This window comes from Saccopteryx bilineata, chromosome 3 (assembly GCF_036850765.1).
Source record: "Saccopteryx bilineata isolate mSacBil1 chromosome 3, mSacBil1_pri_phased_curated, whole genome shotgun sequence".
NCBI lineage: Eukaryota > Metazoa > Chordata > Mammalia > Chiroptera > Emballonuridae > Saccopteryx > Saccopteryx bilineata.
Genome location: NC_089492.1, coordinates 32,180,523 through 32,204,683, shown reverse-complemented (window position 1 = coordinate 32,204,683; position 24,161 = coordinate 32,180,523). Strand labels below are relative to the sequence as shown.

At 36.4% G+C, this 24,161-nt stretch overlaps 1 protein-coding gene across 6 annotated transcripts in view; it reads left to right on the top strand.

The window, feature by feature from the left end:
* FZD6 (frizzled class receptor 6) overlaps nucleotides 1–21,800 on the top strand; it is a 40,494-nt gene extending 18,694 nt beyond the window's left edge. For all 6 annotated transcript variants that reach the window (XM_066265902.1, XM_066265905.1, XM_066265904.1 and 3 more), the window contains 5 exons: nucleotides 8,696–8,892; nucleotides 11,123–12,140; nucleotides 16,762–16,910; nucleotides 18,081–18,509; nucleotides 20,317–21,800. In XM_066265902.1, coding sequence (XP_066121999.1) covers nucleotides 8,696–8,892; nucleotides 11,123–12,140; nucleotides 16,762–16,910; nucleotides 18,081–18,509; nucleotides 20,317–20,485 — 1,962 coding nt within the window. In that variant the 3' untranslated portion in view covers nucleotides 20,486–21,800. The remainder of the gene's footprint in view (nucleotides 1–8,695; nucleotides 8,893–11,122; nucleotides 12,141–16,761; nucleotides 16,911–18,080; nucleotides 18,510–20,316) is intronic.
* Nucleotides 21,801–24,161: the final 2,361 nt, after the last annotated feature.

Below are 24,161 nucleotides of genomic sequence, written 5' to 3'. Positions count from 1 at the left end.
TTTCTGTCTTTTACATCCTAGGTTCAATTCCTAGGTATTTTTTCTGAAGCACTTGTGACTGGGATTATTTTACTAGTTTTCCTTTCTGATAGTTCATTATTGCTATATAACAATGCAACTGAGTTCTGGATATTTATTTTTGTATCCTGCTACTTTACTGAATTCATTTATTAGTTCTAGTAGCTATTATGAAATTTTTAGCCTTCTCTGTATACAGTATGATGTCATCTATAAATAATGACAGTTTTACTTCTTCCTTTTCAATTAAGTTGCCATTTATTTCTTCTTGTCTGATTGCTGTGACTAGGACTTCCAGGACTATATTGAATAAGAATAGTGAAAGCATACATCCCTGTCTTGTTCCCAATAGTAAGGAAATGCTTGTAGTTTCTGCCCATTGAGTATGATGTTGATTGTGGGTTCGTCATATATGGTCTTTATTACATTGAGGGGGTATGTTCCATTTACTCCCACTTTGCTGAGAGTTTTTATCATAAATGGGTGTTAGAGTTTATCAAATGCTTTTTGTTCATCTATTGATAGGGTCATGTGATTTTTATCTTTCATGTGGTGTATCACATTTATTGATTTGTGGATATTGTGTACCAACTTTGCATCCCCAGAAGAAATCCCACTTGATCGTAGTGTATGAGCTTTTTAATGTGTTGCTGTTATCTGGTTTCTTAAGTTTTGTTGAGGATTTTTAGCATCTATGTCCATCAGGGATATTGGCCTATAATATTCTGTCTTTGTAGTGTCTTTATCTGGTTTTGGAATTAGGTAATGCTGGTCTCATAAAGAGATGCTTGGAAGTCTTCCCTCCTCTAGAATTTTTCAGAATAGTTTGGAATAGTCTTTGAATGTTTGGTAAAATTCACCTGTGAAGCTGTCAAGTTCAGGACTTTTGTTTGTTGGGAGTTTTTTTTATTAGTGCCTCAATTTCATTAGTTGTAATCTATCTTAGATTCTCTGATTCTTCTTGATTCTATTTTGGCAGATTTTATGTTTTATAAATTTTACATTTTGTCCAGATTGCCCAATTCATTGGTATGTATTGTTCATATGTATGTATTTTCTTACAATCCTTTGTATTTCTTTGGTGTCAGTTGTTACTTATCCTCTTTTATTTCTGATTTTATTCATTTGGGTCCTTTCTCTTTTTTTTTTTTTTTTTTTTTTAATTTTTGAATATTTTAATGATATTGCCTGCTCTTTATTTGTATACCATTATTGTCTTATACTTAATTATGTATGTAAAGTTTATATACAATTATATATATAATATATACATAATTACTGTTGTTTTTTTTTTCTTTTCTTTTTTTTTTTTTTAAATAATTTTATTTTTTTAATGGGGTGACATCAATAAATCAGGATACATATATTCAAAGATAACAAGTCCAGGGTATCTTGTCGTTCAATTATGATGCATACCCATCACCCAAAGTCAGATTGTCCTCTGTCACCTTCTATCTAGTTTTCTTTGTGCCCCTCCCCCTCCCCTTTTCCCTCTCCCATTCCCCCCTCCCCCCTGTAACCACCACACTCTTATCAATGTCTCTTAGTTTCACTTTTATGTCCCACCTACGTATGGAATAATGCAGTTCCTGGTTTTTTCTGATTTACTTATTTCGCTTCGTATCATGTTATCAAGATCCCACCATTTTGCTGTAAATGTTTCGATGTCATCATTTCTTATGGCTGAGTAGTATTCCATAGTGTATATGTGCCACATCTTCTTTATCCAGTCATCTATTGACGGGCTTTTTGGTTGTTTCCATGTCCTGGCCACTGTGAACAATGCTGCAATAAACATGGGGCTGCATGTGTTTTTACGTATCAATGTTTCTGAGTTTTTGGGGTATATACCTAGTAGAGGGATTGCTGGGTCATAAAGTAGTTCTATTTTCAGTTTTTTGAGGAACCACCATACTTTCTTCCATAATGGTTGTACTACTTTACATTCCCACCAACAGTGTATGAGGGTTCCTTTTTCTCCACAGCCTCTCCAACATTTGCTATTACCTGTCTTGCTAATAATAGCTAATCGAACAGGTGTGAGGTGGTATCTCATTGCTGTTTTGATTTGCATTTCTCTAATAGCTAAAGAAGATGAGCATCTTTTCATATATCTGTTGGCCATTTGTATTTCTTCCTGGGAGAAGTGTCTGTTCATATCCTCTTCCCATTTTTTTATGGGATTGTTTGTTTGTTTGTTGTTGAGTTTTATGAGTTCTTTGTATATTTTGGATATTAGGCCCTTATCTGAGCTGTTGTTTGAAAATATCATTTCCCATTTAGTTGGCTGTTTGTTTATTTTGTTGTCAGTTTCTCTTGCTGAGCAAAAACTTCTTAGTCTGATATAGTCCCATTCATTTATTTTTGCCTTCATTTCCCTTGCCTTTGGAGTCAAATTCATAAAATGCTCTTTAAAACCCAGGTCCATGAGTTGAGTACCTATGTCTTCTTCTATGTACTTAATTGTTTCAGGTCTTATGTTTAGATCTTTGATCCATTTTGAGTTAATTTTTGTACAGGGAGAGAGACTGTAGTCCAGTTTCATTCTTTTGCATGTGGCTTTCCAGTTTTCCCAGCACCATTTATTGAAGAGGCTTTCTTTTCTCCATTGTGTGTTGTTGGCCCCTTTATCAAAAATTATTTGACTATATATATGTGGTTTTATTTCTGGACTTTCTATTCTGTTCCATTGGTCTGAGTGTCTATTTTTCTGCCAATACCATGCTGTTTTGATTGTCGTGGCCCTATAATAGAGTTTGAAGTCAGGTATTGTAATGCCCCCAGCTTCATTCTTTTTCTTTAGGATTGCTTTGGCTATTCGGGGTTTTTTATAGTTCCATATAAATCTGATGATTTTTTGCTCTATTTCTTTAAAAAATGTCATTGGAAGTTTGATGGGAATTGCATTGAATTTGTATATTGCTTTGGGTAATATAGCCATCTTGATTATATTTATTCTTCCTAGCCAAGAACAAGGTATATTCTTCCATCTCATTATATCTTTTTCAATTTCCCTTAACAATGGTTTATAGTTTTCATTATATAAGTCCTTTACATTCTTTGTTATGTTTATTCCTAAGTATTTTATTTTTTTTGTTGCAATCGTGAAGGGGATTATTCTTTTGAGTTCCTTCTCAGTTGTTTCATTGTTGGCATATAGAAAGGCTATTGACTTCTGTATGTTAATTTTGTATCCTGCGACCTTACTGTATTGGCTTATTGTTTCTAGTAGTCTTTTTGTGGATTCTTTGGGGTTTTCGATGTATAGGATCATATCATCTGCAAAAAGTGATACCTTTACTTCTTCTTTTCCGATATGGATGCCTTTTATTTCTTTGTCTTGTCTGATTGCTCTGGCGAGAACCTCTAGTACCACATTAAATAAGAGTGGAGAGAGTGGACAACCCTGTCTTGTTCCTGATTTAAGGGGGAAAGCCTTCAGTTTAGTGCCATTTAATATGATGTTAGCTGATGGTTTATCATATATGGCCTTTATCATGTTGAGATATTTTCCTTCTATACCCATTTTGTTGAGAGTCTTAAACATAAAATTGTGTTGTATTTTATCGAAAGCCTTTTCTGCGTCGTCTATTGATAAGATCATGTGGTTTTTGTTCTTTGTTTTGTTGATATGGTGTATTACGTTAACCGTTTTACGTATGTTGAACCATCCTTGAGATTCTGGGATGAATCCCACTTGATCATGATGTATTATTTTTTTAATATGTTGTTGTATTCGATTTGCTAGTATTTTGTTTAGTATTTTAGCATCTGTATTCATTAGAGATATTGGTCTGTAGTTTTCTTTTTTTGTGCCATCCTTGCCTGGTTTTGGTATGAGGGTTATGTTGGCCTCATAAAATGTGTTTGGAAGTATTGCTTCTTCTTCAATTTTTTGGAAGACTTTGAGTAGAATAGGAACCAAGTCTTCTTTGAATGTTTGATAAAATTCGCTGGTATAGCCGTCAGGGCCTGGACTTTTATTTTTGGGGAGGTTTTTAATGGTTTTTTCTATTTCTTCTCTACTGATAGGTCTGTTTAGGCTTTCTGCTTCTTCTTGACTCAGTCTAGGAAGGTTGTATTGTTCTAGGAATTTATCCATTTCTTCTAGGTTGTTGAATTTAGTGGCATAAAGTTTTTCATAGTATTCTACAATAATTCTTTGTATATCTACGGTGTCTGTGGTGATTTCTCCTCTTTCATTTTGGATTTTGTTTATATGAGTTCTTTCTCTTTTTTCCTTGGTAAGTCTTGCCAAGGGTTTGTCAATTTTGTTGATCTTTTCAAAGAACCAGCTCCTTGTTCTATTAATTTTTTCTATAGTTTTTCTGTTCTCTAATTCATTTATTTCTGCTCTGATTTTTATTATCTCCTTTCTTCGGCTGATTTTGGGTTGTCTTTGTTCTTCTTTTTCTAGTTCCTTAAGGTGGGAAGTTAAGTGGTTCACTTGGGCTCTCTCTTGTTTGTTCATATATGCCTGAAGTGATATGAACTTCCCTCTTATCACTGCTTTTGCTGCATCCCATAGATTCTGATATGTCGTATTGTCATTTTCATTAGTCTGTATATATCTTTTGATCTCTGCACTTATTTATTCTTTGACCCATTCATTTTTTAAAAGTATGTTGTTTAGTTTCCACATTTTTGTGGGATTTTTTTCCTCTTTTTTGCAGTTGAATTCTAGTTTCAAGGCTTTATGATCAGAAAATATGCTTGGTACAACTTCAATTTTTCTGAATTTGCTGATGTTGTTTTTGTGGCCCAACATATGGTCAATTCTTGAGAATGATCCATGTACACTGGAGAAAAATGTATACTCAGTCACTTTGGGATGAAATGTCCTGTAGATGTCTATCATATCCAGGTGCTCTAGTGTTTTGTTTAAGGCCACTATGTCTTTGTTGATTCTCTGTTTGGATGACCGATCTAGAGCCGTCAGCGGTGTATTGAGGTCTCCAAGTATGATTGTATTTTTGTCAGTTTTTGTTTTAAGGTCAATAAGTAGCTGTCTTATATATTTTGGTGCTCCTTGGTTTGTTGCATATATATTAAGAATTGTTATGTCTTCTTGATTCAGTGTCCCCTTAGCCATTATGAAATGGCCATTTTTATCTCTGAGTACTTTTCCTGTCTTGTAGTCAGCATTATCCGATATGAGTATTGCTACACCTGCTTTTTTTTGGATGTTATTTGCTTGCAGTATTGTTTTCCAGCCTTTCACTTTGAATTTGTTTTTATCCTTGTTACTTAGATGAGTTTCCTGTAGGCAGCATACAGTTGGATTTTCTTTTTTAATCCATTCTGCTACTCTGTGCCTTTTTATTGGTGAGTTTAATCCGTTTACATTTAGTGTAATTATTGATACTTGTGAGTTCCCTATTGCCATTTTATATCTTGCTTTCTGTTAGTTTTGTGTCTTGTTTGATCCTTCTCTTTCGTTTTTCTATCTTTTGTTTTTATTTGGTTGTATTCCATACATCTTTCCTCTGTTGCTATCTTTTTTATCTCATGTGCTTCTGTGGTGGTTTTTTCAATGGTGGTTACCTTTGAGTAATGAAAAGGGTCCCTACCCTGTTCATTGTAGCAAACTATTTTGTGAGTACTTTTGCACTCCATCGTCCTTTGCTACTGTTAATCTCCATCTTCTCCCCCTCTTTCTTTTTGTTGTAGTCACAGTTTAAATTTGGTTTTATTGCGTTCTTCTTGGAGCTTTTACTTGTGGCTCTGTTTTTTTTTTGTTCTTTGTATCTGATTGGAGAACCCCCTTTAGTAATTCCTGGAGTGGGGGTTTTCTGATGATAAATTCCCTCATCATTTCTGTATCTGTCAATGTTTTTATTTCTCCTTCATATTTGAAGGATAGCTTTGATGGGTATAGTATTCGTGGCTGAAAGTTTCTCTCTTTCAGGACTTCAAATATTGGGGTCCACTCTCTTCTAGCTTGTAGAGTTTCTGCTGAGAAATCTGATGATAATCTAATGGGCCTTCCTTTATATGTTGTATTCTTCTTTTCCCTGGCTGCCTTGAGAATTTTTTCTTTGCTGTTGGTTTGTGTCAATTTCATTATGATATGCCTTGGAGTAGGTTTGTTGGGGTTAAGAAAACTCGGTGTTCTGTTTGCTTCTTGAATTTGAGGCTTTAGTTCTTTCCACAGGCTTGGGAAGTTCTCATCTCTTATTTGTTTGAGTATGTTCTCCATTCCATTTTCTCTCTCTTCTCCCTCTGATATACCTATTATTCTTATGTTATTCTTTTTGATGGAGTCAGATAATTCTTGTAGGGCTATCTCATTTTTTTTAATTTTTGAGTCTCTTTCTTCTTCTCTCTGTTGTGCCTCAAGTTGCTTGTCTTCTATTTCACTAATCCTCTCTTCTATCTGACCTGTTCTATTAGCTAAGCTTGTTACTTCGTTTTTCAGCTCGTGAATTGAGTTTTTCATCTCTGTTTGATTTGTTTTTATAGTTTCAATTTCTTTGGACATATATTCTTTGTGTTCATTGAGTTGTTTTCTGAGCTCCCTAAATTGCCTTTCTGTGTTTTCTTGTATATCTCGGAGGATTTTTAGGATTTCTATCTTGAATTCTCTGTCATTTAGCTCCAAGGTTTCCAATATATTAAATTTTTTCTCCATAGATTTTTCCTCGTCTAGCTGTGTTACCTCTCTTTCTTTTGTATCCATGATATTCGATTTTCTCTTCCTTAATGGCATCTTCGGGTGTATTGTGAAGCATCTGGAGGCTCCAAGTATAGGTTTTTCTGTTTCTGGTTGAAGATCTTGTTGAGTTTTGGGGGAGATTTATCGGTATCGCTTCCTACTCCGCCATTACTACTCTGACGTCATCTCTCTCTCTTTTTTTCTTGATGAGTCTCATTAAGGATTTGTCAGTCTCATTTATCTTTTCAAAGAACCAGCTCTTGGTTTCATTGATCTTTAGTATTGTTTTTTCTAGACTTTATTTCATTTATTTCTGCTCTGATCTTTATTATTTCCTTTCTTCTACTTACTTTGGGCTTTGTTTATTTTTCTTTTTTATATTCCTTTCAAATTTCTTTAACTGTAAAGTTAGGTTATTTATTTGAAATTTCTTTTTGCTTCGTCAGGCAGGCCTGTAATGCTATGAATTACTTTCATAGGACTGCTTTTACTGTGTCCCATAGATTTGGGGTTGTTGTGTTCTCATTTTTGTTTGTTTCAGGATAATCTTTTATTTTCTTCCTTGATCTCATTGTTAACCCATGCACTATTTAGTCATGTTATTTAGCTTTCATGTCTTTGTGTGTTTTCAGTTTATTTTCTTGTGATTAATTTCTAGTTTTATATCATTATAGTCAAAGAGGATGCTTGATATGATTTCAGTCTTCTTAAATTTATTGAGACTTGTTTTATGTTTTAACATGTGGTCTACCCTAGAAAATGTTCTATGTACACTTGAAAAGAATGTATATTCTGCTGCTTTGGGGTGAAATGCTTTGAAATATCAATTAAATCCATCCGATCTAGTGTGTTAATTAAGGCTACCATTTTCTTGTTGATTTTCTGTCTGGAAGATCTATCCGTTATGTCAATGGGGTGTTAAAATCCCCTACTATGATTGTATTACTCTCAAACTCTCCCTTTATGTCCATGAAGATTTGCTTCACATATTTAGTTGCTCCAATGTTGGATGAACAAATTTTTACAATGTTTATATCCTCCTATTGGATTGCTTCTTTTATCATTATGTAGTGTCCTTTTTGTTTTGTTTATTTTGTCAGATATAAGTATTGCTACCCTGGCTTTTATTTTTCATTAGCATAAAATATATTTATCATCCCTTTACTTTAATCTGTATGTAACTGTCATTCTGAGGTGAGTCTCTGGTAGACAGCATATATATGGGTCTTGTTTTTTGTTTTTTTTAATCTACTCTGCTACTCTGTATCTTTTGACTGGAGCATTTAAATCATTTACATTTCAAGTGATTATTGATAGGTATGTATTTATTTCCATTTTATTCTTTTAACTATTTTCCTCTGTTTTTATCTTCTTGTTGTTCTTCTCTTCCTCTTCTTCCTCCTTCCTTCTTCTTTCTCCCTATTCTCCTCCTCCTTCTCCTCTCCTTCCTTCCTTCCTTCCTTCCTTCCTTCCTTCCTTCCTTCCTTCCTTCCTTCCTTCCTTCCTTCCTCTTCTCCTCCTCCTTTTCCTCCTCCTCTTCTTCTTCTTCTTCTCCTCTTCCTCTTCCTCCTCTGTCTCCTCCTTCTTCTTTTCCTTCTCATTCTTCTCCTTCCTCCTCCTCCTCCTCCTCCTCTTCTTTTTCTTCTTCTTCATCTTCATCTTTTTACTTATTTCTTTTATTTTTCCCTTTAACATTTCTTGTAATACTAATTTGGTGATAACAGACTCCTTTAGTGTTTTTTGTCTTGGGTGCTTTTTATTTCTTCTTCAATTTCAAATGGTAGTCTTGCTGGATAGTATAGTCTTGGTTGTAGGTCCTTGCTTTTCATCACTTTGAATACTCCATGACAGTCCTTTCTGGCCTGAAATGTTTCTGTTGATAAGTCAGCTGACGAGAGTGATATTTAAAGATTATTTTGGAGTATAAGTGAAAATGTATACACTTTACACAGTAAATGAATTAATTTCTTCCATTTGTTATTAAAATGTTTTCTGATTTTATCTTGCTGTTTTTCTTAATAGCCCTTTCTACCTCTTGCAAATCTGGACTGTTCACCAAATGTTGAGACTTTCCTTTGCAAAGCTTTTGTACCAACCTGCACAGAGAAAATTCATGTGGTTCCACCTTGTCGTAAATTTTGTGAGAAAGTATATTCTGATTGCAAAAAATTAATTGACACTTTTGGGATCCAATGGCCTGAGGAACTAAAATGTGACAGGTAAATTATATTTTCAACTGAAAACTACTAATGATAATATTTTAATATTGGTATTAGCTTTTCAGAATGTTAGTGACAGGCTTTCATTATTTGACCCAACAAATGTTTATTATACCTTAATATATGATAAGCACTGTGGTTATAATTGTTGCAGACACAGTGGTGAGCAAAAAAAGACTTAGTTCTTATTCTCAGGGAACTTACAATGGGGTGGAAGGAATGGAAAGTAATTAAATAATTATACAAAGACATGCAAATTTACAGTTTTGCTAGATATAGCAGAGGAGAGAGGTGTGTAGTTCTATAAGTACATGTAATGGTGCCTTTGACCTTAACTCTGGGGGTAAGTGAACCTTATTATCAATTCACTGACCTTTTTGCACATCAATCTTGATTAATTACTTTTGTCTCTTATGCTCTAGACTTTGGGAGCTTATAATTTGAAATATTCTATTGATAAAATGAGAGCTCATGTATTAAATCTGGAAAGGAACCTGGCTATCTTATTATTTATCTATAAACTGAAGAAACTCCTTGGAACTCATATATTTCTGGTAGATTCATAATAATTTCCAAGAATAATTGAGTAATAAAACTGATCCCTGAACAATGTGTTAGGAATGCTGACCTCCCATGCAGTCAGAAATCCATACATAACTTTTGACTCCCCGAAAACTTAATTACTAACAGCCTACTGTTGACCAGAAACCTTACCTATAATATGATATAAACACTCAGTTAACAGATATTCTGTATATGTATTATATACTGTAGTCTTACAATACAGCAAATAAAAGATGTTATTAAGAAAATCATAAGAGAAAATACATTTAAACTATTTATTGAAAAATACCTGTGTATAAGGGACCTGTGCAGTTCAAACCCATGTTGTTCCAGGGTCAGCTGTACATAGTAAAGATGCTTATGCCCTCCATCGTAGGAAATCTCCTTTCATAGACTTTTACACGGAATCATGTACAAAAACATTGATTGTAGCATTATTCCTAATTTTTTCAAATGGGAAAATGTCTTAAAGTTTGTTGTAGAAATGATTAGTAAATTGCAATATACTTAGCATACTACCATACAGTTGATAAAATGAAGGCATTTGACCCACATCTATCAATATGGATAAACCTAAAAATTACAGTAAGTAAAAAAAGAAAGTTATAGTATGAATATAAACAACATGTATTATATATGTCACTTATCTAAAGTTCAATACCTGTGGACCAACTATGTAACATTATAGTTAGAAAATAACATAGTAAGAAGACTGAAAAATACATGAGAATAAAAACCAAAGTTGTGGCAATGAATATTTCTGGGGAAAGAAAGAAGAATAGAACCAGAAAGGGGTCCCAACTTTATCTGTAATGTTATAGTGCTTTATTTTAAATGATATAAAGCAAAACTGACAATGTTAAGTTTTGAAAAAGCTAGTAGATACTGAGTGTTCTTTTTATGGGCATACCTTTTATTATTTTCTATCCTTATCTAAAGTATATTTTAAATGTTTTCTTGTTAAAACCCCCACTATTTTTTAAATCATACAGATATTTCAAAATAATGCTGGTGTATTGAAATTCAACTTAGTGATAAAGTTCTGTACAAACAAATACTCAGGTATGCCTGTAAACATGGGAGGCAAATAGCCAAACCAAAGGAGAATGATGATGCCAACTAAGCTGCTCCTCAGCCTCCCTCTCAGAGTCCTTTTTCCGCTTTTTAATAACTTAGAGGTCCCTTGAACTTTTCCCTACCAATCCAGGGTATTTCAGTCATCACCTTACTTTTATGTGGTTTATCTCCTTTGCTTGTTAATTTCCCCAAGACTTAAATATTATATACTTATAAACAGACAAGCCAGTACTTTTTTTTCTAGAGATTACCAAGCAAGATAATTTTTTCTTAAATATTTAGTCATGAGAGCAGACATTATTTTTAAATTATTGATTGTTTTCCAAGTAAGGGAATTTCTATATTCATTTGTCTTGTATTTAATATATAATATATTAGTGTGTTAGAACCTCATTAACAACCACAAATTTTTAGTCAACTTCAAAACTTTCTACCCAACTCTATCCTGTAATCTAGATAGGTCTGTATGTCTTCCCATCAGTTATGAATGCATAAGGGAATATTTTATAGTTGGAAAGCATAGCATTAAAATAGTGACTCAATAATTAAAATGTTGACTTTGTATATTGAATTTTTATCATCTTTACAGATTACAGTATTGTGATGAGACTGTTCCTGTAACTCTTGATCCACACACAGAGTTTCTTGGTCCTCAGAAGAAAACCGAACAAATCCAAAGAGACATTGGAATTTGGTGTCCAAGGCATCTTAAAACTTCTGGGGGACAAGGCTATAAGTTTCTGGGAATTGACCAATGTGCACCTCCATGCCCCAACATGTATTTTAAAAGTGATGAGCTGGAGTTTGCAAAAAGTTTTATCGGAATAGTTTCAATATTTTGTCTTTGTGCAACTCTGTTCACATTCCTTACTTTTTTAATTGATGTTAAAAGATTCAGATACCCAGAGAGACCAATTATTTATTACTCTGTCTGTTACAGCATTGTATCTCTTATGTATTTCATTGGATTCTTGCTAGGCAATAGCACAGCCTGCAATAAAGCAGATGAGAAGCTAGACATTGGTGATACAGTTGTTTTAGGCTCGCAAAATAAGGCTTGCACCGTTTTGTTTATGTTTTTGTATTTTTTCACAATGGCTGGCACTGTGTGGTGGGTGATTCTTACTATCACTTGGTTCTTAGCTGCAGGAAGAAAATGGAGTTGTGAAGCCATTGAACAAAAAGCAGTGTGGTTCCATGCTGTTGCATGGGGGATACCTGGTTTTCTGACTGTCATGCTTCTGGCTATGAACAAAGTTGAGGGAGACAACATTAGTGGAGTTTGTTTTGTCGGACTGTATGACCTGGATGCTTCTCGCTACTTCGTACTCTTGCCACTATGCCTCTGTGTGTTTGTTGGGCTGTCTCTTCTTTTAGCTGGCATTATTTCCTTAAATCACGTTCGACAAGTTATACAACACGATGGCCGTAACCAAGAGAAACTAAAGAAATTTATGATTCGAATTGGAGTCTTCAGTGGCCTGTATCTCGTGCCATTAGTGACACTTCTTGGATGTTACATCTATGAGCAAGTTAACAGGATTACCTGGGAGATAACTTGGGTCTCTGACCACTGTCGTCACTACCATATCCCTTGTCCTTATCAGGTAAAAATTGTCACTTGTAATGTTTCATGATATAATTTTAACAATGAAAATGTTTCCTGGAAATATTCTTGAATTAGTTATGGACATAAATTAGTATTTCAGGTGAGAATTCCAGTAGATATAGGATTGATTCCTTATGCATCAGTTGAAACTGGGATAAGTGTCAAGGTTTTTTAGTTTGTTACAATAGTAAAGTGCATCCTTTAACTATTCTTTTAAAAATTACATGGAGTTGGAAAGGGAGATTAATAGTAATGCAGAAAATAATTAGAAGGTCTTGGCATAAGGAGAAAAAGAGAATTCTTCAGTTAATAAGGGAAAAGTTTATTTGGATATATTTAATTTGATCAGATTGTAATTTTTTGCAGTGTATTTGCTTATAAAGAAAGAAATTAATTTTTGCCTAAACCATCCTGCCATTTTTTAACAGAAAAAAGTACAATTGAAACAAAATATGTTTCATATGTTCCTGATGTTTATGATTAGTATAAAGGTGGTGTTTTTAAGATTAAAAAAGTAAATTTGTGAAAATAGAAGCTTTTTTTTAAGCATTTTAATTGAGGTTATTTGATAGAAAATTTTTTTTAAAAGATTTTATATATTTTTCTTTGTATTTATATATGGTATTATATAAATTATATTGATTGTGATTACTATCATAATATATTAAATCAAGCAATGTGTGGGCTGGATTATTTTACATAATAATTTAGAAAGTTACATTTTAACATAATGGAATCTATTTTATATATTGATGTGTGGGAATAATAGTTTTACTTGCCTTATATACTGTTCCTGGTCTGTTATCAATAGTCTGTTTTTATAATATATCTCATAAGGGAGCTGTGTCTTAAAGTGATTGTAATGTATTAAATGTTTCCTATATTCTTTAGTATTTTGGGCAAACTAGGAGGAAAATACAACTATTACATACTGCCAAAAAAATTTAAGATCTGTGATTTTTAAAAGTTATGTTCCATATAAAGAAAGAACTATAAAGTATTAGAAGATAAAATGAGAAAATTCTATACTTAAAGTGGAGAAGGACTTTATAAGTATGTTATAAAAGTTAGGAACTATGAAAGAATAGATTACTAAATTTTACAAAGTAAGAATTTATTATTATTATTATTTTTTTTTTTTTTCTGAAGCTGGAAACAGGGAGAGACAGTCAGACAGACTCCCGCATGCGCCCGACCGGGATCCACCCGGCACGCCCACCAGGGGTGACGCTCTGCCCACCAGGGGGCGATGCTCTGCCCCTCTGGGGCGTCGCTCTGCCACGACCAGAGCCACTCTAGCGCCTGGGGCAGAGGCCAAGGAGCCATCCCCAGCGCCCAGGCCATCTTTGCTCCAATGGAGCCTTGGCTGCGGGAGGGGAAGAGAGAAACAGAGAGGAAGGAGGGGGGGGGGCTGGAGAAGCAAATGGGTGCTTCTCCTATGTGCCCTGGCCGGGAATCGAACCCGGGTCCCCCGCACACCAGGCCGCTGATCTACCGCTGAGCCAACCGGCCAGGGCGAATTTTTTTTTTTTTTTTTTTTTTAGATTTTATGTATTGATTTTTAGAGAGAAAGAGTGGGAGAAGCAGAAAGCATCAACTCATAGTAGTTGCTCCCTGTATGTGCCTTGACTGGGCAGGTCCAGGGCTTTGAACTGGCAACCTCAGAATTCCAGGTCAACACTCTATCCACTGTGCCACCACAGGTCAGGCAAAAAAAAAAAAAATTAAGGTTCTGCATGGCATAAAAACAACAACACTATAATCAAAGTCAGAAAGCCAGCTTAGAAAATTTATTCACTCATCACATCATACTTGTAGGGTTAATTTCCTTTATTTATAAAGAGTTTCTACAGAGCAATATGAAAAAAACAACAACCTGATACAAAAATGAAAGAAAAATATGAAGAGGGTTCACAGAAAAGGAATCCTGTTCACATGTGAAAAATGTTGCCCTAACTGGTTGGCTCAGTGGATAGAAGAGGATCAGCTCAGTGTGCAGACATCCCAGTTTGGGTTCTTGGTCAGGGCACTCATGAAAAGCAACCATCTACTTCTCTTCCCTTCCCTCTCCCCTTCTCTCTCTCTCCCTCTCTCTCACAGCCAGTGGCTTGATTGGCTTGAGCATTACCCCAGGCACTGAAGATAGCTTGGTTAGTCCAAGCGTTGGCCCTGGGTGCTGAGGATAACTCAGTTGATTTGAGCATCAGCTCCAGTTGGGGGTTGCGAGGTGGATCCCAGCTGGTGTGTATACGGAAGTCTGTCTCTCTCCTGTCACTTTAAAAAAATGGTAAAAGAGAAATGCAAATCAATTATAATAAAATTATATGCCTACTTATGACAAGGCAAACATCTGAAGGTTTTATAGCCACTGTGTTGACAAAACTGTGGCAAAACATATACTCAGACTTTGCTATTTAATTAATTCAACCTTCTTTTGAAAGAAGTCTGACAGTGTCATTTAAAATGCACATATTCTCTGACCTGTGGTGGCACAGTGGATAAAAGCATCGACCTGGAAATGCTGAGGTCGCCAGTTCGAAACCCTGGGCTTGCCTGGTCAAAGCACATATGGGAGTTGATGCTTCCAGTTCCTCCCCCTTCTCTGTCTGTCTGTCTGTCTCTCTCTCTCTCTCTCCCTCTCTGTCTCTCTCCCTTTCTCTCTCCTCTCTAAAATGAATAAATAAAAAAAAAAAGAGTAAAATGCACATATTCTGGTAGAGCGTCGGCCTGGCGTGCAGGAGTCCCGGGTTCCATTCCCAGCCAGGGCACACAGGAGAAGCGTCCATCTGCTTCTTCACCCCTCCCCCCTCCTTCCTCTCTGTCTCTCTCTTCCCATCCCACAGCCAAGGCTCCATTGGAGCAAAGTTGGCCCAGGCGCTGAGGATGGCTCCGTGGCCTCTGCCTCAGGAGCTAGAATTGCTCTGGTTGCAACAGAGCAACGGCCCAGATGGGCAAAGCATCGCCCATGGTGGGCCTGCCGGGTGGATCCTGGTTGGGCGCATGCGGGAGTCTGACTGCCTCCCTATTTCCAACTTCAGAAAAATACAAAAAAAATGCACATATTCACCTGACCAGTAGTGGCACAGTGGATAGAACATGACCTGGGATGCTGAGAACCCAGGTTCAAAACCCTGAGGTTACAAAAAAAAACAAAAAAAAAAAACCCTGAGGTTGCTGGCTTGAACATGGGATTATTGACATGATCCCAAGGTTGTGGGCTTGACCAAAGGGTCACTGGCTCAGCTGGAGCCCCCCAGTCAAGGCACATATGAGAAACAGTCAGTGAACAGCTAAGTGATGTAACTATAAGTTGATGCTTCTCATCTCTCTCCCTGTCTGTCTCTCTGCCTCTGTCTCTCTCAAATAATAATAACAATAGTTAAATTAAATTAAATGCACATACTCTTTGATCCTGCCCTTCTGGAAATTTATTGACAAATCTCACAAATGCAAGTGATTGATTGTATATATACAACAAAGATAGTCACTGCAATATGATTTGCAGTGGCAATTGGTTGAAAATAACCTAAATAAATATCCATTAATAAGGGTGCTTGAATAAATTTTGATTCATCCACATAATGGAACAGCCTTCAAAAATAAATTAAGAGCCTGACCAGGCAGTGGCACAGTAGATAGAGCATCGGCCTGGGACGCAGACAACCCAGGTTTGAAACCCAAGGTGACCAGTTTGAGCTCAGGCTCACCAGCTTGAGCACAGGGTCACTGGCTTGAGCGTGGGATCATAGTTATGACCCCATGGTCATAACTGGCTTGAATCCAAGGTTGCTGGCTTGAGGAAGTGGTCACTAGCTTGGCTGTAGCTCCCAAGTCAAGGCACAGATGAGAAAGCAATCAATAAACAGTTAAGGTGCCACAATGAACAATTGATGCTTCTCATCTCTTTCTTCCTGTCTGTCTATCCCTCTCTCTGTCTCTGTCTCTCACTAAAAAAAATAATATAGATAGATAGAGAACTCTATTTGTATGGATATAGAGGTCTTCAAGAAATATTAGTGAGTGAAAAAAAGCAAGATATAATACTAAGTATATAGTATTTTGATACTTATGTACAATTTAAAAAGTATTTGAAAGTATATTCTTGAAAAAAGTATGAAGTAATTTTAATGAAATTTCCACATATTCACATATTTATTTTGCTTTAACAAATCAAGTTTTTACAACATAAACATCAATAATGTATAAAGACTAAAAGAGTATATTGTTAAAGTGAGTTTAAATGTGTTTCTTTTTTTGTGGTAGATTAAAGTGAAGAAAAAGGTAAATATTTTGAGGCAAATATTTGGCAGTTATACTTCTAGGGGATAAAAGGTCAGAAAATCAAGCCTAGATTAGGAAGGACATTCTTCCTGAATATATTTAAATATTTTTTTCCTTCCTAGCTATATATTTTGGCACACATATAAGGTTATTTGTTCAGAACTTAGGTAAAGAATGTCTTACACTTAAAGTGCTATTCATTAAATAATATGTTAAATAATATAAAGTCTTTTATAATAAAACAGTGAAGATTTATATTTTTCAAGTTTTACATTGACTGTATGTGTATCTCCATTTTAAATCTGTCACTGAAATTTTTATTCGCTATTTTTTTACAGGCAAAAACAGAAACTCGGCCAGAATTGGCTTTGTTTATGATAAAATATCTGATGACATTAATTGTTGGCATCTCTGCTGTCTTCTGGGTTGGAAGCAAAAAGACATGCACAGAATGGGCGGGGTTTTTTAAGCGAAATCGCAAGAGAGAGTAAGAACCTATTGAATTATCTGACATTGTTTAAAAATAAATAGCTCAAATACCAAGCAACTATTTTAACTCATCATTTTCCTGGAACTTTTTATATCAACTGTTCCAAATTTTGAAGTTTTCATGGAGAGAGATGCTTTACTTTGGCATTTATTATACTAGTCTTTGACATACACTATTCTATTGAAATATGAACCAAAGATTTATAAAACTTGCAATGTCTTTTCTTGGCTTATAATATAACCAATATTATTACTGCTTTCATGGACTTATTTTGGGTATAGACTTTTAATAATTTTATCCTTTTTATCAATGATAAAATATTAAATGGAATCAAATATATGTATAGAAATCTATAAAGTATGATCCAAAAGTGATGTTTTATGAGCATTAGTTACCTTTAAATTTTATTACACACAGTATTGACTTAAAGTGTCACTTATTTACCTTGCCTAAAATGGCTGTTAAACATCCAAACTTAAGGAATATTCTGTAATAATATAGTATATTTACTTTTATAAGTAAATAGTTCCCTTCAGTTATTTACATACATTATCTACTATGTACTATCAAAAATGTCTATAGTTTTTTAATGAACTTTTTGTGGTAAAAATTTCAGAACTGTATACTTTGTCATAAATAAATTTTTGAAAGCTGAAGAATTGCATTTAACTGGACTTTAAATTTTGCACTATTATTTATGTCTACTCCATATTTATATATTCACACTATCTTCAGGATAACTTGCTAACTTTAATGTTAGGAAGAAAACAGTTGAATTTAAGCAAAGACCACTTACCGTATTCTGTCTCTTTTCTCTTCTGGTTACTTATATACTGTATATACTTACATATGATACACATACAATTAGTCCTCTACTTTCGGCTGGTTTGCATTTTCTTGCCCTCATTCTTTTATTTTGTCTGTTCCTTACCAGTCACTATTTTTGCTGACAAAAGCAGCTAGTAATATATGCCTAAAAGATTTCAGTTCATGGCAATCTACTTATATCTCATAGTGTTTATGATCCCAGATTTTGTAAATAAAATAAATCTCATCTAATTTTTAACTGTAATAGGAATTTTTCACAGAGCTATGTGATATGCTTTATGGCTTCTACTATAACACTTAACATTTATAAGCAAATCCTCTCTCTGGGTTTTCTTCCAGTCCAGTCAGTGAAAGTAGAAGAGTACTACAGGAGTCCTGTGAATTTTTTTTAAAGCACAATTCTAAAGTGAAACACAAAAAGAAGCACTACAAGCCAAGTTCACATAAGCTGAAGGTCATTTCCAAATCCATGGGAACCAGCACAGGAGCTTCGGCAAATCATGGCACTTCTGCCGTAGCAATCACTAACCATGATTACTTAGGACAAGAAACTGTGACAGAAATTCAAACCTCTCCAGAAACGTCAGTGAGGGAAGTGAGAGAAGAAGGAGTGAGCACTCCCAAATCAAAAGAACAGGACTGTGGGGAACCTGCCTCCCCAGCTGCATCCAGCTCTAAACTCTGTTGCGAGCAGGCCGACAGCAAAGGCCGGGCAGGCAATGGGAACGAGAAGAGCAGTGTGTCTGAGAGTGTGCGGAGTGAAGGAAGGTGCGCTTTGATTTGTTATCTTAAATCATGATATTCTGAATAGCGTAGTGTACATTTTTTGTTAAAGCATAACAGGTTTGCAAAGAAAGCATTCTACGAGATGACATGTTTATATACCTGACCCAAGGCAGTTTGGGTTTAAGGAGTTGAAGTTCAGCCTATAAATATACTTAGCTTTGAGAAGAGCCTTCATGTACGTTGTTCAAGTAGAACAGTCACGTTCATTTCTATGTTAATTTTTAAGAGTTGCATATTTATGTAGGTAAATGTTTTAAGATTCACCAGAAATAGCCTGACCAGGCAGTGGTGCAGTGTATAGAGCATTGGTTTGAGATGCTGAGGATCCAGGTTCAAAACCCCAAGGTTACCAGCCTGAGCGCCAGCTCATCTAGCTTGAGCACGGTCTCACCAGCTTGAGCGCAGGGTCACTGGCTTGAGCCCAAAGGTCACTGGCTTGAGCCCAAGGTTGCTGGCTTGACTGGAGCCCCCTGGTCAAGGCACATATGAGAAAGCAATCAATGAACAACTAAGGTGCTGCCACTATGAATTGATGCTTCTAATCTCTCTCCTTTCCTGTCTGTCCACCCCCACCTTCCCCCTTGCTAAAAAAAAAATTTGTCGGCAATGCAGGCTAAGTTTTATTAAGGTTGATCTATATTTTAGTTGTAATCCCAGTTTGGTCCTGAGAGAAGGTGAGTGTAACTTCCACTTACTCCACCACAGTCTTCAGGCTAAGTTTTAAGTAGTACTGCATTACGATAGTGTCTAAAAGGTACTTGTCAGTTTAGACAATGAAGATTATAAGATATTTTTATTTTATGAGTACAAAAGGCTATTGACATTATCTTTAATGAGTTTTTCCATATAGTCGTGGGTGATCCAAAACACAGGTAAACATAAAATTAGCCAGAATGCTGACAACTACTTGAAGGTCTCAAGGTCATCTTACCGGACCCTCCCAATCTAGGCCAAATGCATCTTCTCTGTGTTACTCTAACAGCTTTTGCAGACCTGAATTGTAATTAGATACATGCTTTTACCCTCCACCAGGTTTGTAAACTCCTAAAGGCAGAGCTGAGGTCTTATTTATGGTCTTGTTTATCTTTGTATTCCCAACCACTTACATAGTGTCTGGTCCATGGTAGGAAGTCAATAAAATGTTTGCTAACCTGTAGGTAGGGATCCTGTCTTACTAATTGTATATCTCATGGGACACCATGCCCATCCCACGCGTGGGGGATGCTTGACAGTTAGCAAAAATTATTTGAGAATAAAGTATTTGTATTTTGAGGTGTTAGAGTAGACATAAGGAGTTTTAGTTACCATATTTCCCATGAAGATGCTCCCATGTATAAGATGCACCTTAATTTTGGAGCCTGAAATTTGGGGGGGGGAATATATTTCATAAAGTTATTGAATTCAAATTTTATTCATCATAAAATTCATACAACTCCTCATCACTGTCAAAACTCCCATCCATTAATTAGCTTGTCCTCATCTGTGTCTGATGATGAATCACTGTCTTTATATATTGCCTCGTCCTCAATTCCATCTATGGCATTTGAAATGCCACACTTCTACAACCACTGTATAAGACGTACCCAGTTTTTAGATCCCAGATTTTTCCAAAATAGGTGCATTTATACATAAATACGGTATTTATACATAAATATGGTAATTGTCCCCTGATAAAAGTGGACACTGGTTGAAAATAAAACTCATGAAAAGTGGATAACTGTGATAAAGACATCTGGCATCACATTTGTGCATGGTATTTATGTATGTCCACGTTCATTCTCTTACCTAGGGCGACTCCAAAAGGTGATGTTGCTGAAATGAGCCTGGCTCCGAGCAGCAGCTTGCAGGTGCCCAGTTCTTCAGAGCCAAGCAGCCCGAAAGGCTCCACATCCCTGCTCGTCCACTCTGCTGCAGGAGCGAGAAAAGAGCAGGGCGCTGGCGGTCACTCAGATACTTGAAAACCAGGCTATCCCACTACCTAGAAGTGAATATGTGTTACACTGGACGAGACCAGCTCACTGTCTCATAAGAACACTGTTGTATTGTAGTCTTTTGTACTTAAAGCTACATTGCCTGCTGTTACACTAGAAACAATAGATGCTGAGAATAAGATGATTCATTTCATACAGAGGTTAATAACAACATACTGAAAAACAGAAATGTGCAGGTTAATAATGTTTTTTTAATTATGTGGAAGGAGGAGTTTGAGGAATCTTCCGTTTTTGTTTTTTATAAAGATTCTACTCTTTTTAAAAATATTTTAAGGTGTACAATGCTATTTCATTTTTATGATATATTTTTTCTTTGCTGAGGTATTTAAAACTTATCTTTGTATCTTTTTATGTATATATAATTGAAAATAATTTTGTATGTATTTGAACTTTTTTAGAAATCTTTGAAAATTTTAGATATTTTATTATGTTATTCTGATACACTACTTTGGTAGCTTTTACACTGAATTTCTAAGAAAGTTGAAGAACAATATTCTTTTGTAGTATAAGAAATAGCACATCAGAAAGTGTTAAAATGGGAATTCATCTAAAAAATCCACTAACTCTACCTTATCATCTTCAATGTGTGAATTTTATCAAGCCTCGTTATTTTAGGAATTTCCCAGCTGTATTAAGCAACTGAAATAAGGTGCTTTTTAAGAAGAGTGTCTAATGTTACTGTATTAAGTTGCTTGCTGATCCTTTTTCATTTTAAAAATAAAATGTCCTGAAGGATTAGTAGATGAAATGTTACTCTTTTATAAATTAAGCCAAGTGCAATTGATTTTCTTTAATGTTTCATGATCACCCAAGATTATATTATTGTGACCACTTACAGTTGCTTATACTTTTGTTTTTTAGCATTTAGAATAAATACTACAGATTCTTTGTACTTGGTGCAGTATCTTTCTCAGATATTATGTAGAATTCATTTCTGCAGCTAAATAGGATTTTGCTGAATATTGAAAAGGCTGATAGCAATATTAGTGCCAATCAAATTGAAAAAAGTTGTAGTCCTGATAAAATAAAATGTCTTTCAAATAACATACTTTAAAATACTAAAGAATTTTTTAAATTTTGTTTCTTGTTAAATATTATTCCTTGACCAAGTTTTCTGATGCTTTTGGTTTTTTCTCTAGCATTCTGTTAAAGCATAAAAAGAAAATTATCATGTACTGTATGGAAAATGTTGTAAATATTAACTTTCCCACATTTGTTAACTTTGTATACAAAAGCTTTGCTTTATGTATCTTTTCAGTAATAAAATTTTCTTTATATAAGAGATTGTGGAGTGTTCTGTTTATGTATTGTGGTCCTCGCCCAGGAAGTAGTGTAACTTTTCAGATCAGTGTCTCAATGACTAGTAAGCCAGAAGCTTCTTTTTATTTTATTTTATTTTTATTTTTAATCTTTTTTTTCATTTACAGTTCATATACAGTATTATATTAGTTTTAAGTGTACAACATAGTGATTACACATTTATATATCTTACGAGGTGATCATCCCAAAAAATCTAGTACCTGTAAGGTATTTTTCCCCGCCAAGAAGGAAGGAAGGGGCATAGCCACCAAGTGTGGAATAGTAAAGGCATTATTCAGTACAGAGCGTTCCTTGGACAAGATTCACTGGCCTGGAAGATGGAGGTCAGGAAAATTGCACATGGAGAGACCACGTGGGTAAATTTTAAAAAGGGGGTCCCTCTAGGGAAGTCAGACTAATATGACGTAGAGAAATCTCTCTGGCTGACAGTCGCTTTTTTCCCAAGGACTCCTAGGAAGTTTCTTTTGGCGCGCTTGGCCTTGGGTGGTCCTAGCCAAAGTTCTCGGGCCTAGGTTCCCCACATGACCATCCCTCATTATCCACCAACCTTACATTCCGATCTTTTTGTGTTAATAAGGGGCACCGCTTATTCATCTGGCTACTTCCTGCTGAATAGGGTGTCGTGGGGAGGGGGAGATCAGAGGGTGGTGGTTTTGAGGGGTGTCAGGAGGAACATCGTTTGGCCATGAGTTGAGAAACTTCGCTGGTACGATTCTGTAAGAATTTTTTTTTTTTTAAAAGAAAAGAGAGGCAAATATGAGTTATACGTTGATAATTAGAAGAAGATTTAGGTAGGATAGGGGCAGCCCAGGTAAGAATAGGTGGCTGCTATTAGGAGTTAAGCAGGTTGTAAAAGGAGAGATTTTTGCTTAATTTTTTCTTGCAGACAGTTCAGATTGAAGCTTCTTTTATCAGGCCAGTCTTACTAAATAGCATTGCTGCCTGCTTCAGCTCACTCTGGTGGCAGGTTCCTGGTGGAGGGACAGGAGCAACAGGAGGGTCTGCATGGCCCAATTTTTTGGTGAGCCGCAGACGAGTAAGGCCCAGTGGTTCTGACTCCCAACAATCCTGTATGGGAGCAAGTTTGAGGCAAGAGACATGGTACCAAGGTATTTCCCCTAGGAGCTTAGCTGCAGTAGGAGGAGTCAGTATTACCGTATGGGGTCCCGTCCATCTGGGCTGTAGGAAGCCAGGCTGGAGCTCCCTTAGAACACTGTCTCCTGGTTGGAGGGGGACCACTGGCTGTGTTTCATCTGGACCCCCAAGGGAGGAAGGGTCCGGTCCGCGTGTTCCCTGAGAAGATGGCAAAGTAAAGACAGAAAGGGGAGGTACGTGGCAAGAGGAGGGGGGTTCACAGGTAAGCTGTGATTAGGAATGGTCTACCGTAAACCAGTTCAAAGGGGCTAAGTCCAGTGGGGTTTTGCGGGGTTGCCCTGATTCTGGTGAGTGCCAGGGGGAGGAGGTTTGGCCAGGAGAGTCTGGTTTCGATGGAGAATTTAGTTAGCTGACTCTTCAGGATGCCATCGGCCCTCTCCACCTCACCCGATGATTGAGGGTGATAGGGTGTGTGGAGCTTCCGGGTGATGTTGAGAGAGGTGGCAACCTGCTGGACTATTTGGGCAGTGAAGGCCGGGCCGTTGACTGGATGGTAGTCGGCAGTCCAAACCGCGGGATGATGTTTTCAACGAGAATGGAGGCAATGGTGTCTGCTGTCTCTTGAGAAGTTGGAAAAGCTTCTATCCATCCTGAAAAGGTGTCAACAAAAGTTAAGAGATAACGGAGTTTTTTGTGAGGGGGTATGTGAGTGAAGTCAATCTGCCAATCCTGGCCTGGCACGTGTCCCCTCAGCTGATGAGTGGGGAAGCAGGGGCGGAGTCCCCCTTGTGTAGAGGCTTTGTAACAGATAGTGCATGCTGCGTGTACCTTTTCAGTAGTCTGCTGGAGGCCTGGGAAGAAAAAGAGTGGTTGTAAGAACCAATAGAGAGCTTTTGGCCCTATGTGTAAGGAACAGTGGATATCAGAAAGGAGAGTTTCAGCCTGTCCTTTTGGTAAGGCAATTCTATCTCTGAGAAATATCCATCCCTGGTTGCACACGTCTCCACCCTTTCTGAGGAGGGCCTGTTCTTCCTCAGGAGTGTAGGAAGGTTTCAAGGAGGTGGAGAGAAACATGAGAGGAGAGGGGGAGGCTCCCAGGGTGAGGTTTGAGCTGCCACATCGGTCCGAGCATTTCCCAAGGCCACCGGGTCTTGAGAGGTTTGATGGCCCTTACAATGTACCACAGCCACCTCAGCGGGAAGCTGTAATGCCTGCAAAAGTTTAGAAA